The sequence below is a fragment of the Rana temporaria genome, chromosome 1, assembly GCF_905171775.1.
Source record: "Rana temporaria chromosome 1, aRanTem1.1, whole genome shotgun sequence".
In the NCBI taxonomy this organism is placed as follows: Eukaryota; Metazoa; Chordata; class Amphibia; order Anura; family Ranidae; genus Rana; species Rana temporaria.
This window is the reverse complement of record NC_053489.1, coordinates 354,666,341-354,681,185: the sequence shown is the minus strand read 5'-3', so window position 1 is coordinate 354,681,185 and position 14,845 is coordinate 354,666,341. Positions and strand designations below refer to the sequence as shown.

At 43.5% G+C, this 14,845-nt stretch overlaps 1 protein-coding gene across 6 annotated transcripts in view; it reads right to left on the bottom strand.

Annotated features, from left to right (window-relative positions):
- MYO9B (myosin IXB) overlaps nt 1-14,845 on the bottom strand; it is a 201,472-nt gene that overhangs the window by 67,582 nt on the left and 119,045 nt on the right. For 4 of the 6 annotated variants that reach the window (XM_040321187.1, XM_040321208.1, XM_040321225.1 and 1 more), the window contains exons 13-20: nt 14,274-14,469; nt 13,845-13,920; nt 12,060-12,173; nt 11,544-11,583; nt 1,269-1,391; nt 875-955; nt 334-444; nt 123-245 (exon numbers count right to left, since the gene is read on the bottom strand). In XM_040321187.1, the coding sequence (XP_040177121.1) occupies nt 123-245; nt 334-444; nt 875-955; nt 1,269-1,391; nt 11,544-11,583; nt 12,060-12,173; nt 13,845-13,920; nt 14,274-14,469 (864 nt within the window). Of the gene's footprint in view, nt 1-122; nt 246-333; nt 445-874; nt 956-1,268; nt 1,392-11,543; nt 11,584-12,059; nt 12,174-12,932; nt 13,023-13,844; nt 13,921-14,273; nt 14,470-14,845 lie in introns of all 6 variants that reach the window. The other 2 variants (XM_040321203.1, XM_040321217.1) reach the window with 2 other exon arrangements.

The following is a 14,845-nucleotide window of genomic DNA, read 5'->3' as shown; positions in this document are numbered from 1 at the left end:
CAATTTTTTGCTTATGCATTTTTGCAATGCATTGCCAATTTGTGATAGGTTAAGTCCATCGTCTTTATTCAGCAGCCAACCTGCAAGGTGATAAAAAAGCCACAATAAAAATATTTTCTAACCTTTGTTTTCCCCAGCTGGTAGTTATGTGGGTCAAAGTACAGTCTATTTAGCAGGGATGTGATGTCTGCTTTCAGATCTGGAGAGGACTTGGGTAGCAGTACCTGAAATTGGTCTTTGAATTCCTAGAAGGTAAAGAAAGTCACATATAATTTTAGCTGCAACACAGAAGATTATTATAAGTAGAGACTGAGTAATTGGATTCCCATTTACCTGATAGGGGTATTTGGCACTATATCCAGATCTCCGAATACGCACAGTCTCCAGCATTCCTGTGTATCGAAGCTGCTGAAGTACCAGAGCTTCATCAAAGGTCATTTCCATCTAGTCAAATTCCAAAAGTGAGATGAATAATGCCCAAAAATCCATGATTACTGTACAAGCACTGATTATTTCAGAAATAAATTGTTTAGAGCCAGTCCATAACAAAAAAAAACAAAAAAACAATTCAGACAGTCTTCAACAATAAAGCCAAATATCATCACAAACAGTTGACTGCTCCTGTAAAAAATATGGATATTAGAGGCCACAGAGCAGTTTCATGCCCTTTAGTCAAAGGATCATCCCAAAGGTGTTCAATAGGGTAAAGGTCAGGAGTGCGCGCAGGCCACTGGTGTTCCTTGGACAGAATACTCAAACCATGGACCTGGCATTGTGCCTAGTGGAACAGCAAAACTGTTGCCAGAAGATTGAAAGCACAATGGTCTAAAATGTCTTTCTATGCTGTAGGATTGACAACAACACAAAGGCATACCTTTTCAGAATTCGAGCGGATGCATCTAATGAAGAAAGGTTCAGCTTTACCTAGAGTTTCTAAAAGCTTGTTCAATGATGCCTAGAAGAAATACATACATGTATTTGGAAACAAATATATGGATAGTAGTGTAAGAGAAAAAATGTTTCAACTCCTAATTAAATGTTAATAGAAATTACAAAAACAACATTAGTAATAAAATACCACATTTTAAAGTGGAACTTTACATAACAATTAATCAATTCAACAGGCAGACGTTTTATTGCAGAAGAGACATTTTGAGATCATCTTCAGGCTTTATTTTTTTTATTCTATACGGATTAAAAACAACAAGTGGAATAAAAAATAACACATTACAAAAAGCACAGAAAATGCATTGTTTTTCAGAGCATACCTGAAATTGTGCACTTATACTGGGTGGTTTCTTTTTCTTGTGCAAGTGAAGGAGAGACTTTGTAGTTCGATCATGAAGAGTCATGTTCATTATTAATTTCAGAGATTGTGAATCAAGCAGGTTCTGCATATAAAATGTGAATTAATTGACATGGAAATGGTACGTAGCAGTTGGAGAATAAAAATATTTCAGAAGCTTAAAAACGGCATTAAACCCCAAAACAAAAGTTTATTACACTGCAGCTTACCGATTCTTTTCCTTTATTTCCACCTGGTGATCCAGAAAGTTATGCCGCGTACACACGACCGTTTTTCATGACGAGAAAAATGCAATTTTTTTAATTGGTCATCAAAAACGATCATGTGTAGGCTCCAGAGCATTTTTCTCGACGAGAAAAATGGCCATTAAAAATTTAGAACCTGCTCTATTTTTTCTCGTCATTTATCCACGCCCCTCTAGTTACAGTTGTGCTTATAAAGTTGACATAGCCTGGCAGAATTTATGATTTCTTGACCATTTTTTCAGAGAATATGAATAACACAAACTTTTCTTTCCATTATGGTTAGCGTATGGCTTAAGCCATTTATTATCAACCAACTGTGTTTACTTTTTAAATCATAATCACAACAGAAACTACCCCAATGACCCTGATCAAAGGTTTACATACCCTGGTGATTTTGAAGTTGACACAAAGAGGTTTGAATGGCTAATAAAAGTAACCATCTTCACCTGTGATCTGTTGACTTGTAATTAGAGTGTGTGCTTTTAATGTGCGTGTGTGTGTGTAAAAGATCAATGAGTTTCTGGACTCCTGACAGACCCTTGCATCTTTCATCCAGTGCTGCACTGACATTTCTGGATTCTTAGTCATGGGGAAAGCAAAATAATTGTCAAAGGATCTGAGGGAAAAGGTAGTTGAACTGTATAAAACAGGAAAGGGATATAAAAAGATATTCAAGGAACTGAGAATGCCAATCAGCAGTGTTCAAACTCTAATCAAGAAGTGGAAAATGAGGGGTTCTGTTGAAACCAAACCACCGTCAGGTAGACCAACTAGAATTTCAGCCACAACTGCCAGGAAAATTGTTTGGGATGCAAAGAAAAACACATAAATAACTTCAGGTGAAATACGGGACTCTCTGAAAACATGTGGTGTGGCCGTTTCAAAATGCACAATAAGGAGGCACTTGAAGAAAGATAGGCTGCATGGTTGAGTCACCAGAAGAAAGCGGTTACTACGCAAAATTCCACACAGTATCCCACTTACAATACGCCAAACGGCACTCAAACCTTCTGGCACAAAATCATTTGGAGTGATGAAACCAAAATTGAGCTTTTTGGCCACAATCATAAATGCTACATTTGGAAAGGAGTCCACAAGGCCTATGATGAAAGGTACACCATTCCTACTGTGAAACACGGAGATGGATTGCTGATGTTTTGGGGATGTGTGAGGCACAGGGAATTTGGTCAAAATTTATGGCAAGATGAGTGTAGTATGTTATCAAAAAATACTGGAGGAACATTTGCATTCATCAGCCAGGAAGCTGCAGATGGGACGTACTTGGACATTTCAACATGACAATGATCAAAAACACAAGGCCAAGTTGACCCGTCATTGGCTACAGCAGAATAAAGTGATGGTTCTGGAGTGGCTACCCCAGTTGCCTGACCTCAATATCATTGAGCCACTCGGGGGAGATCTCAAAACATGCAGCCCAAAGATTTACAGGAACTGGAGGCTTTTTACCAAGAGAAATGGGCAGCTTTACCATCTGAGAAGATAAAGAGCCTCATTCACGAAAGCCACAAAAGACTTCAAGCTGTCATTGATGTTAAAGGGGGCAATATACGGTATGAAGAACTGGGGTATGTAAACTTTTGATCAGGGTAATTTGGGTAGTTTCTGTTGTGATTACAATAAAAAAAAAAAAGTAAACACTGTTGACTGATGATTAATGGCTTCAGCCAAACACAAACCACGAGTGAAAGAAAGGTTTTTGTGTTATTCATATTGACTGAAAAATGGCCAAGAAATCATAAATTCTGCCAGGGTATGTAAACTTATGAGCACAACTGTATAATGTATATAATTGCAGTACAAAACATTTTGTGATTTAACATCAACAAGGACCTTTCCATTTTAATCTCGTCAGCCATGATTTTCCAAACTACCAAGTAGAAAGTATAACTAATCAGGCTATGGCGTAGAGCAGGGGTCTCCAAACATTCTAAACAAAGGGCCGGTTTATTGTCCTTCAGACTCTTGGAGGGCCGGACTTTGGCCAGCAGGAGTGGAAATTTTCCTGGCATCAGTGGGAGTAAACATCTGGTATTAGGGGGAGGAATAGTGCCCCAATTGTTGGTATCATAGGGAGGAATAGTGCCCCATTAGTGGTGTCAGTGGGACAAATGGTGCTCTATTGTAGGTGTCAGATGGCAGAATAGTGTCTCGTATCAGTGGGAGGGATAGTGTCCCAAGGGCCGGATAAAAGCAAGCAAAGGGCCGCATCCGGCCCTTGGGCCACAGTTTGGAGACCACTGGCGTAGAGGGTCTAAAAAAACAAAATAATCCACTACATCAGAGAGAAACAGTGGAGCAATGTTAACCTCTTGACCACCGCCCCATGTCAAAAAGACGTCCTCTTTTTAAAGTTGAATATCTCGATAACGGCAGCAGCTGCTGCCACAACCGAGATATTCATCTTTTCAGGGGGCGGTGGTGTACACGATAACGGCGGTCTCCGCGGCGGATTCGCCGCGAGATCGCCGTTATCGTGGCGGGAGAGGGGCCCCCCCCTCCCGCCGCTCTCCCGCGCCCTCCGCCGCTTACCGGAGCCGTCGGTAGCGGCGGAGGGGATCGGATGTGTCCGGCAGCTGAGCGGGGACGGGACTGAAGGAGAAATCTCCTTCACCCGTCCTCATAGCTCTGCTGGGCGGAAGTGACGTCAAAACGTCAGTCCCGCCCAGCCTCTTAAAGAAACATTTTTTTTTTTGTCATTTGAAAAAATTACATTTTTTTTTTTTATTTATTTTTTGCATTTAAGTCTAATTATGAGATCTGAGGTCTTTTTGACCCCAGATCTCATATTTAAGAGGACCTGTCATGCTTTTTTCTATTACAAGGGATGTTTACATTCCTTGTAATAGGAATAAAAGTGATCAATTTTTTTTTTTTTTTTATTTCAGTGTAAAAAATTCTAAAACTAAATAAAAATAAATGAGAAAACCAAAAAAATTTTTTTTAAAGCGCCCCGTCCCGACGAGCTTGCGCGCAGAAGCATACGCGAGTAGCGCCCGCATATGAAAACGGTATTCAAACCACACAAGTGAGGTATCGCCGCGATCGTTAGAGTGAGAGCAATAATTCTAGCCCTAGACCTACTCTGCAACTCAAAAAATGCAACCTGTAGAATTTTTTAAACGTCGCCTATCGAGATTTTTAAGGGTAAAAGTTTGACGCCATGCCACGAGCGGGCGAAATTTTTAAGCGTGACATGTTGGGTATCATTTTACTCGGCGTAACATTATCTTTCACAATATATAAAAAAATTGGGCAAAATGTATTGTTGTCTTATTTTTTAATTCAAAAAAGTGATTTTTATCCAAAAAAAGTGCGCTTGTAAGACCGCTGCGCAAATACGGTGTGACAAAAAGTATTGCAATGACTGCCATTTTATTCCCTAGGATGTCTGCTAAAAAAAAATATATAATGTTTGGGGGTTCTGATTAATTTTCTAGCAAAAAAAATAGGATTTTTTGTACTCACCGTAAAATCCTTTTCTCTGAAGTCCATGGACGGACACAGCTCCTTAAATCTTGACAAGTGGGTTATGTTCCCTGTTTACAGGAGAGGACTAGGCAGAAACATGTTAAATAGTTAAATACATGTTACATTAACAGAGTTGAACAGCCCTGCCCAGGGGGCGGTCCCTCCAGACATAACCCTCCTCACTGCAGCTTGCAGCCTCAGTTCGTAACAAGCAGTACAAACCTAAAAAGGAGGGGTGGGAGCTGTGTCCGTCCATGGACTTCAGAGAAAAGGATTTTACGGTGAGTACAAAAAATCCTATTTTCTCTTATCGTCCATGGACGGACACAGCTCCTTAAATCTTGACAAGTGGGACGTCCCCAAGCAGTGTCAAAAAACGAGGGGTGGGAAATATATCAGTAAAAACAATTTTAACTTCACCCCAAAACAAGCAGAGCTCCTCAACGGAGGAGGTGCAACTTTAAACAGCCGCCGGCAAAAACTAGCGGCTGAAAAAAACATCATAAGATGCACTCACAGCAACCATGTAAATTCTGGAAAAAGCGTGAACGGACGAGCAAATCGCCGCCTCGCACACCTGTGAGACCGACGCATGATGTCGAAAAAAAAAAAAAAAAACCCAGGAAGCACCAATTGCCCTGGTCGAAAGTGCCGTGACCGGAAAGGGGGGCCCGCCCCTTAGGAGCATAGGCCTGTATGACGGCCTGCCTGATCCACCGAGAAATGGTGGTCGACGAGACCGACAGGCCCTTTTGTGGACCAGACACCGACACAAAAGAGTCAGAAGCTCCGAAATGGAGCCGTAGTAGGCTGGTATACCCGCAAAGCGTGTACCACGCCTAAAGTATGAAAGGCCGAAACCTCCTTCGGAAGAAGGGAAGGTCGCGGGCGCACCATCACCTAATCCTTATGGGGGATCAAGCATGGCGGCTTGCAAGACAAGACCGCCAACTCAGAAACCCCTCTAACAGAGGTAAAGGCCACTAAAGGGGCCACCTTCTGAGATAGTGTCAAGAGAAAATCTCTCTGATGTTTCCAAAAGGAAGGTTCCTGAAGAACCGAGAGCACCAGAGTCAAAACACATGGGGGAAGAGATGGGCCAAGAGGGGAAAGTATATGACAAACCCCTTGCACACAAAAAAAGGGGACCCACCAGGGAACGGGCCGCAAAAAGGCCACTAAAAGAACACAGCCAAGGCTGAAATCTGCCCCCAAACGGTGCTTTAAGCAATTTTTAGATCCAATCCAAGCTTTAAAAACAGCAGGACCCTGGACACCGAGAGTACGCCCGTGGACGTCACTCCATCCCTTCGCACCAAGAGAAGTGCGACGGTAGATCCTCCGGAAGAAGACTACGGTGCCCTGTCGAGATGACCGAGTCAGACAGACCCTGGTCACCTAAAGTCTGGCTTCCAATAACCATGTTGAGCAAGTCAGTGACTGTACAACAGGAGGAAGTATGGGACCTTGAGACAGGAACCTCCTGACCTGGCAATCGCCAGGGTGCCTCTGTTACCAGGCACCCGATATCAGCGTACCAAGGACGCCGAGGTCAATCTGGAGCGATTAGAATCATCGGGATCTCCTCAGCATCCACTCTGTGGAGCGGCCGAGGAAGCAACTACCATGGAGGAATGGCAAAAAATCACCGATACAGACAACACAGGGCCACCAGCGCGACTGACACGTCTGTAGAGGATCACTTGACCTGGCCACTAACTTTGACACCCTTGCGGTGGAGACAAGCTGCCAGGAGATCCATGCCATGTGAGGCTCACCTCCTGCAAGGGAGCCGAAACACCCCAAGCACAAAAACCAGTCGCCCTGGTCCAGCATCTGGCGACTCCAGTAGTCCGCCTGCCGGCATACCTGATGGTAGACTGAAGCCACGGCCGTGGCATTGTCCGGCTGAAACCAGATCGGTCGACCACAAGGAGAAGCATAGCCTGATCGCCTAAAATAGTAGGACAATGAACAGTAGACAGCACCTGGTATTCCCAGGCGGTCTCCCACCAGGCACTAGCCAGGCCCAACCCTGGGTAGCTACCGAGACCAGACACATTCAAGGAGGTGTGGTCATAGGTCCACGCAAGTCCAGCGACTCAGGGCCGACTGGACCCCCCAGTTTTGTGAACCTCCCGGTTCACAACCCGTGAGCTGGCATCCGTCGTAAACACCGACCACTGGAAGGAAGGAACAACTTCCCGGACCGAAGAGTCGGGAATCTCTGTCACCAACTCAGAGAGACTCTGACTAGGTGGCGCACAGGAATCTAATGATTTCAGAGACAAGAGATTTTTACCACCTGGACAGTAGTTCCCCTGGAAAACCGGGGTGTGGAACTGGGCATACAGTACCACCTTGAAGGAGGCTACCCACAGACCCCGAACCAGCAGGCGCCCGGAGAGAAGGCTGATTGCGTGATGCCAATACCTTCACCGCAGACTGAAGAGTCTGCTATTTCTCCAGGGGAAGAAGGACCTTTGCCACTGAGGAGTCTGGATCAACACTAGATACTCCAACGCTGAGTCAGAACCTAGCATGCCCATGATTTGAACCCTGGGTCGCACGCATGGAGGGCAGGCTTGCTGCCACAGCTACACTTTCTGGCCTAAACGTTTAACATCCACCCGAATCTTCGGAGGGTCTGAATGGGAATAACCCATCCACTAGGTCGGAGACAGAAGCTGCTCTCAGAAGAAAGTCGTCCAAGTAGCCAATGAGGCAAAGCCTCGCTGTCCCAACAAAATTCAAATAAGTGCGAGCTCCTAGCTGAAAACCCATGGTGCTGACGCCAGATCAAAAGGGAGGGCCACAGGCTGACAGAGACCCTTCTCTCATCACGAAGCACAGAAAAAAACACTGACATTTGCAAAACGGGACATGCATGTATGCGTCCCTGATGTCCGAGGACGTCAGGACATCCCCCGGATGAAGCGCAGCTGCCACCGAACAAATGGATTCCATGCGGAACTACCCGACGTTCAAAGGTATTTAGGGCCTGAGGCCCATAGAAAACCCCAAAACTCTCGTCCTGCAGGAAAGGTAAAATTACCTCGCAGTTTAGCAAATCCCACACTGCCCAAGGCAGACCGACGGGCCGGGAGAGGAAGACACAAGGACAGAACTTTGTTCTGTGGATAGGAGGAAACCCTATCTAGTACTCCGAAGAGACCACCTCGCAGACCCACTAGTCGGAGAGCAGGGAGGTTTCACTGAATTGTGAACCTGCAAGCCGCCCCTCCCACCTAGAGACAGGGAGGGAAGGCTATATACATTGGCAGGATTTGGGTGCCGGCGTGATCGGCTTATGCACCCAGGGACAGATTAGTCCCCCAGCTGGGCCTTTGACGGCCTGGGAGGGTTGCCCCTAAATAATACACACACATATAGTGTGTATGTATATTATGTAGGTGTATGCACACATGTCTTTGGAGGAAACCGGAGTACCCAGAGGAAACCCACGCAGACACAGGGAGCGACAATGCAAGCTCCAGGCAGATTGGCGTCAGTGTGCGGATTCGAACCAATGACTCTTTTGCTGCCAAGTAATGGAGTTAAGCACTACACCACCGTGTGCATAAACCATTCTGAAACAGACGCCCTGGATAACAAGGGCGCAGCATTCAATGAAGCATCACAGACCTATATGAGGCCCTGGACCAGCTGGTCCGCTAAGCTAATAACCTCAGGAGAGAGTCGGTGCTCCTCCACTGTCTGGTGCAAAATGCTCACTCTGTGAGTTGTATACAGCACTAGGGGTCAGGACTACTCCAGGATGGCCGCCGAGCGTTCAGAACGCGGCCACAGGAAAATGGCCGGCACAATGTAAGCTGCGCCATAGCGCGGCTACGACAAAATGGGCGCCAATGGGAGTTTTCAATGTAATTGAAAAACCTCCCAAAAAATGGCGCCAGCGTCGACTGAGACCCCAGTGTAGTGGCCACAATAGGCCCGCAAGCCAGACCCCAGCATGGTAAACATGGAACGGGTCAGTACTTCGGATCTTCTATCAGTCAGATCCATAGAAGCAAGGGTTCCCGCCCAGCGGTGAGGGACTACAAAAGCCCTCAGCGGCTTTTCTCATTCCGCATCTCAGAAATTATTAAAGAAGGGCACAGAAGGAAAAAAACTACACAGCGGTCTGATTTGTGTGATCCAAAAAAGACCGAGCCCTCGGCGGAAACCCAGCTGCACTATGCAGCTTAGGAGAGTCCCTTGCAGCAGTAAAAAGCGCACCCATAAATGCCTTATTCTGCCTTTTTTTTTTTTTTTTTAACTAGGTACCTGGTCCATGGCTCCATAACAGAGCATTCCCCAGGGGATAACGGGGGAAGGGGGAACTCTTTTACCGCCCGCCCGCAGTCCACCCCCACCCTGGCACAAACTGTGTCCAGGACTAACAATAAAAACTCTGTGGGAATCCCAGGTGCTAACACCTGCTGCCACCACCAGCATGTGGGGAAGGACACAGATACTGACTCCAATATTTACATAGTGTGTATTATAATATGCACACCTGTCCATACAAATAGACAAAAGCTCCTAGAGCCCTATTCAGGGCCTCTCACCCACTTGCTGCGCTGACCAGGGGTAACCAGGGGACTCCCTCAGGAGGAGACTGCCCAGTGCTGTCTGTGAGAGGAAAAGAACCGTGAGGTAACTTTTGCAGGGACCTGTGTTTAAACAGGAAAAGCCTCCTAGGGCTGTTTTATTTAAGGATAAGACACAGATACAGCATAAAAAGCAAAACCGTTACAGGTGTCACCAATCAGTCAGCGTCTGCTGAAGTATAATCATAAACATCTGTGCTCATCACAGGGCTTTTTACCTCACAGGAAAGCCCAATACAAAAAAGAAAAAGCACAGGCCAGATAACACAGTCCCCTCAGGAAGGCCCCCTCCCCCCTGACAGCGGCAATGTTAGCAATGCAGCAAGGGAAAGGAGCAGGGAAGGGGAAGGGACCCCCGAACCCCAGGAATGCCCAGCCGTACCAACCCACCGAAGCAGGAGGGACTGTACTTACCCGTCCAAGCGAGGACTCGCTGACGCATTCCTGACAGAACTACAACCGAAATGGAGGTAGCTGTCGGCCCGGTCCACTGTGAGTGAGGAAACACCACAGCCCAGTCATATGTGGACCTCGGAGCAAAGCTCACCGGCCACCCCAGGAGTCATGGGGTATGGCGTGGCAGACCAAGCCTCTTTGCAAAGGTGTGCCCACGTTTGCTGGTCGGACTGAGTAGACTACAAGGATCTATATTATCCAGCCTGTCTCTCAGCCGACAGTTGAAAGAAGATTCTTCAAGAAAAAGTAAAGTAAAATAAAATAAAATAAAATAAAATTTCTCCTCAGGGCGCTGGGCCCAAAGGGAGCCATACGTCCTTCTCCTTTGCTAGGCAGAACGAAACTGAGGCTGCAAGCTGCAGTGAGGAGGGTTATGTCTGGAGGGACCGCCCCCTGGGCAGGGCTGTTCAACTCTGTTAATGTAACATGTATTTAACTATTTAACATGTTTCTGCCTAGTCCTCTCCTGTAAACAGGGAACATAACCCACTTGTCAAGATTTAAGGAGCTGTGTCCGTCCATGGACGATAAGAGAAATTGTGATTTTCACATGAAGGAGAGAAGTGCCAGAATTAACCCGGTGGGCAAGTGGTTAAACAAGATATGATTGGCTTACTTCTTTTACAATAACAAAATAAGGAGTTTATCTTCATTTTATAGGACAAAGGCAAGCCAGTCTTTTCTTTTTTTTGCTCCCGCTTGCTGTAAAGTGCCTTAAAGTGGTTGTAAACCCCCCCTGAGACATTTTTACATATAGGTAAGCCTAGAATGAGGCTTACCTACATGTACTGAAAATATCTCCTAAACGTGCACCGTTTAAAATAGGTTTACCTTGTAGTGCGTCAATGATGTCATTGGCACAAGGGCAGTGAAGAAAAGGGCCAGCGTGTGCCGTGACTGGCAGCTCCAACGAGCATGTGCGGGAGTGACGCCACATGGCTTTGGCCAGTCACAGAGCCGGAGTCTGTAGCCCCGGAAAAAGTTATATGCATTTGTAATAAGTTGCTATGTAATATCAGGCATTAGATGCGCTATAAATTATTTGCTAGTTTCACCCCTATCTTAAAATAAGAGATAAATCCCTTGGTCTTTTGGATTAGGGATGGAAGTTAGACATGCACAGTTTTATTTTTTAAGAATCGTCTGCTGAGCTAAAGCGCCAAAAAAAAAAAAACCCCTAAATCTTTTCTGTGCAACTGGAATGCTGCCAAGTGTCCAACTCCCTTTGCTCAGACGATTGGCTCAATGCCTTTTCCAGAACCCTGCTTAGAGCCAAAAGCAAAAAACAAGTGTGTATGTACCAGAGTAGAAAAGTGAGAAAAATAATAATAATAATAAAAAAAAAAATACAAGCTTACTACTTCTTACTAAAGCAGAAATAAAAAAACAGTTCTTTTTTTTTCATATGAAGGACAAAACAAACATCTTCATTACCTTTGGAATCAGCTGCTTTTGGCGGCCACTTTTAGATTTCCTATGGAAATAATAGATGTCAAAGTTATAAAAAATCCAATTCTTCCCCAAAACGCCTGGTATATGATTTTAGTTAGCAAGCCAGGTCGCAGTTAGCCAGCAAAGACAGTTAGAACTACAGCATGTTAGTTTTTAGTGTGAAAAGAACACTGAATATATGCCCTGTTAGACCAGCGAAAATGTGCTAATTTGTCAGTGTTAAAGTCAGAACCACTATACGTGCATTTTCTGGCAAACATATTTGTAGCAAGTGTAAAAACATATCTAAACATCAAGAATACACATTACAAAAACCACAGAGACAATAAGCCTGCAGAGAATACTATAAAATTATTTGCACTAACGCACAGCGATTTTTTGCTACAGAGCAGTCTTTTATTAGCAAACACGATGCACATTGCAAGGCACAATGCCAGTGTCCCCTAACTGATTTAACATTGATTGCTTGAATTGTCATGAAAGCCTCTGCACACTCACTGTAAGTGGAGCCGCGAGTGCCTGCGTAGAGAAAGGGTGCGCAGCACATTGGCTGGGTCATCGCCCTGCCAGGAGAGTCCCTTTATACTGTTCATCACCTGGGAATGTCGCTCTCTGCCAGTGCCAGGAGGAGATATAGATTAGAGATTACAGGACACCCAGCTGAGACTACTATAGTTTAAAATGATTACTACTTACATAGAGGCAATCACCAAGAACTAAAACACATGTATACAGTATATGTATACAACAGCATATTTATGGCAACAGAGTTTCTCTTATTTTGAGATGGTAGTTTTTTGGGGGATATCCAACGGTATTTAATTAGCATCACCAAAAAAGACGATAGAAATATACCACAATGGCAGAAATTACATTTGTGAACTACACTGGAACATATAGTGTGCCTAAACCAAGACAAAAACATACAACTTCAGGAACAGAAAAAGACACAACCCAGTGCTTTAGTGAACACCACAAACCCCAAAGAGTGGAAAGTAGACTAAAGTCAATGACCGGACAGTTAGTTGGTGGTGGGCACATAAATTCATGCAGTGTGACGCAGTGTTAATCCCTTGTTCCCTGCATGCAGCTTAAGTGCCCCAAATGAGATTAAACAACAACTTTACAATTTGTTTTGGCATTAAATAATGACACGGTTCATTTTTTGTTATGCTTTACTTGACATAAGTTTAGATAAAAGCATTGGAAAACAAAATCGAAATAAAATATAAAATAAATATAAAAATCCACATCGGAACAGATTGAGCTTTTTAGGGTCAAACTGGTATCAAGACACCTTTTTTTGGGCACAGTAAGCTGCATGACTTTGGGACAAAAAAAAAAAAGCATTGCATCAACCCCAGCACTTACTTTTTGCTTTCATATATATTTATGATGTCTTCAAACACATCTATATCATAATCCACGGAGCAATCAAAGGAGAAATCGAGGAGAGAGTGGCTAAAGGTGGAGTACAGGTGATCCCCAGTAAGATATAGAACATTTAATGTGTATACCGAAAGTTTATTTGTAAAACACTGTTTAGGAGACTTCCCAAAATAGCTTTGGACCTTACCATACAGCAAAGCAAGTTTGCTATATTTAAATGGGAAATAAACAAACATTCTGGTAAAAGTAACATGTCAGAGACCAAAGTGAAGCACTTTTTGTATAGAATATGCTATTGTTATAGGATGTAGACTGGGAACTACAACCTAATAAAAAGAATTACCTATATGTGACAGATTTCTTGTCTACAAATCTGGTGAATAGACTAAAAAAAAATAGGATATACAACATCTATAAGCTGAAAATAAATTCCACAAAACATTTGCCAATGTACATGAACTTCCATATATACAGTATACAGCTAAAACACCACTAGTTCTAACATTTTGGGTTATTAACCGAACATTTTGTGTAGAAAGTTTAGAAGACAGACATACTGTATGCAAATATGTATGCCTGTAAAACTAGTTACAGCTATCCTTCACTTTTGAAGACCAGATCTAGTATTCATTCTGCTGCCAACAACTGATGTGCACAGATGTGCGTGTCACAATATGACCCCCTGTCAGCACTGTCTGTGTTGATGGGAGAATCGTGCAAATTGGTTGCAGGAAAGAAATTTGCACTGTATATGGCGTGCCATAAACTGCACAGGCTGGTACTCAGTACATAGCATATCAACGATGGCAAGGAGAAATATAGATTTTCAAATTCACTTCAATATGGGCAGAGCTCGCCCAACATCACAAACGTTCTAAATATTTAACGGCTTACCGATATAGTTTATCCACAGCAGTGTTTGACTTCTGCAACTCTCCTAAAGGTAATCTAGGTCCTTTCCGTACCACACCTAGATTTAAAAAGGAGGAAACCAAAAGTATTAAAAAAAAAAAAACACATTTTTAAAAATGTATGTTATGCTTTCTGGTTCCTGGTATACTTCTCTTTATGTACATTCTATGAAACATGAAATCCATGACCTTGCTTTTCTTTCAATCAAACCAAAGCCATGTGAGGAAGTGTTATTACAAGAGAAATTTGCAATAAAATACTTTGTGCAAGAGAGCACTGTATTAAAGGAAATACAGAAAGGCAAGCTCAGAAAATAGATAAATACATGTAGTTTCAGGTTACTAGTAAAAGCAAATTCTGTTAGAACAGGTACTATAGTAAAAAAGTAGAAAAGATTCAAGTGTTATGTACCTGCTGTCTTCTCTGCATGCTGTCTGCCTGCCTCATTGAGTACAGCCATGGATCTAATTGCAGCTCGCAATACAGCCCATCGGAAGACAGACACTGGGTCCATTCCAATTAGTTCACGGATGTAGGCACTGTCGCTGCTTCGAAGGAGGGCAACAATGTCAGGCCTCATGTAATCTGTATTTTTCTCACGGAAATCCTACATCAAGGCAAACAAGACATTTGTTTTCACTGTAAGTTCTTGAAAATGTTGAATATCCAAAGGTTATTGGTTGGGAATAAATAAATTCTTGACAAGTAAAAAAAGTATACCTGGAGAATTAACGTCAACACTTTTAACTAATGACAATAATTGAGGGGGGGGGGGGGGGGGAGAGAGCATGTAAAAATGTATTTTTAAAAATTAAAGAAACTTCTCCCACCCGATTTATTCTTAAAATGGAAACGCCATTTTCAGGGGGGAAAATATTGCAAAAAAATTAATAAATAATATTGCATATACATATACGTAATATTCTAATTTTATCGAGGTGAAGATTTTGCTTGTGTCCCAAGCTGGCCATAAATCACTCGAT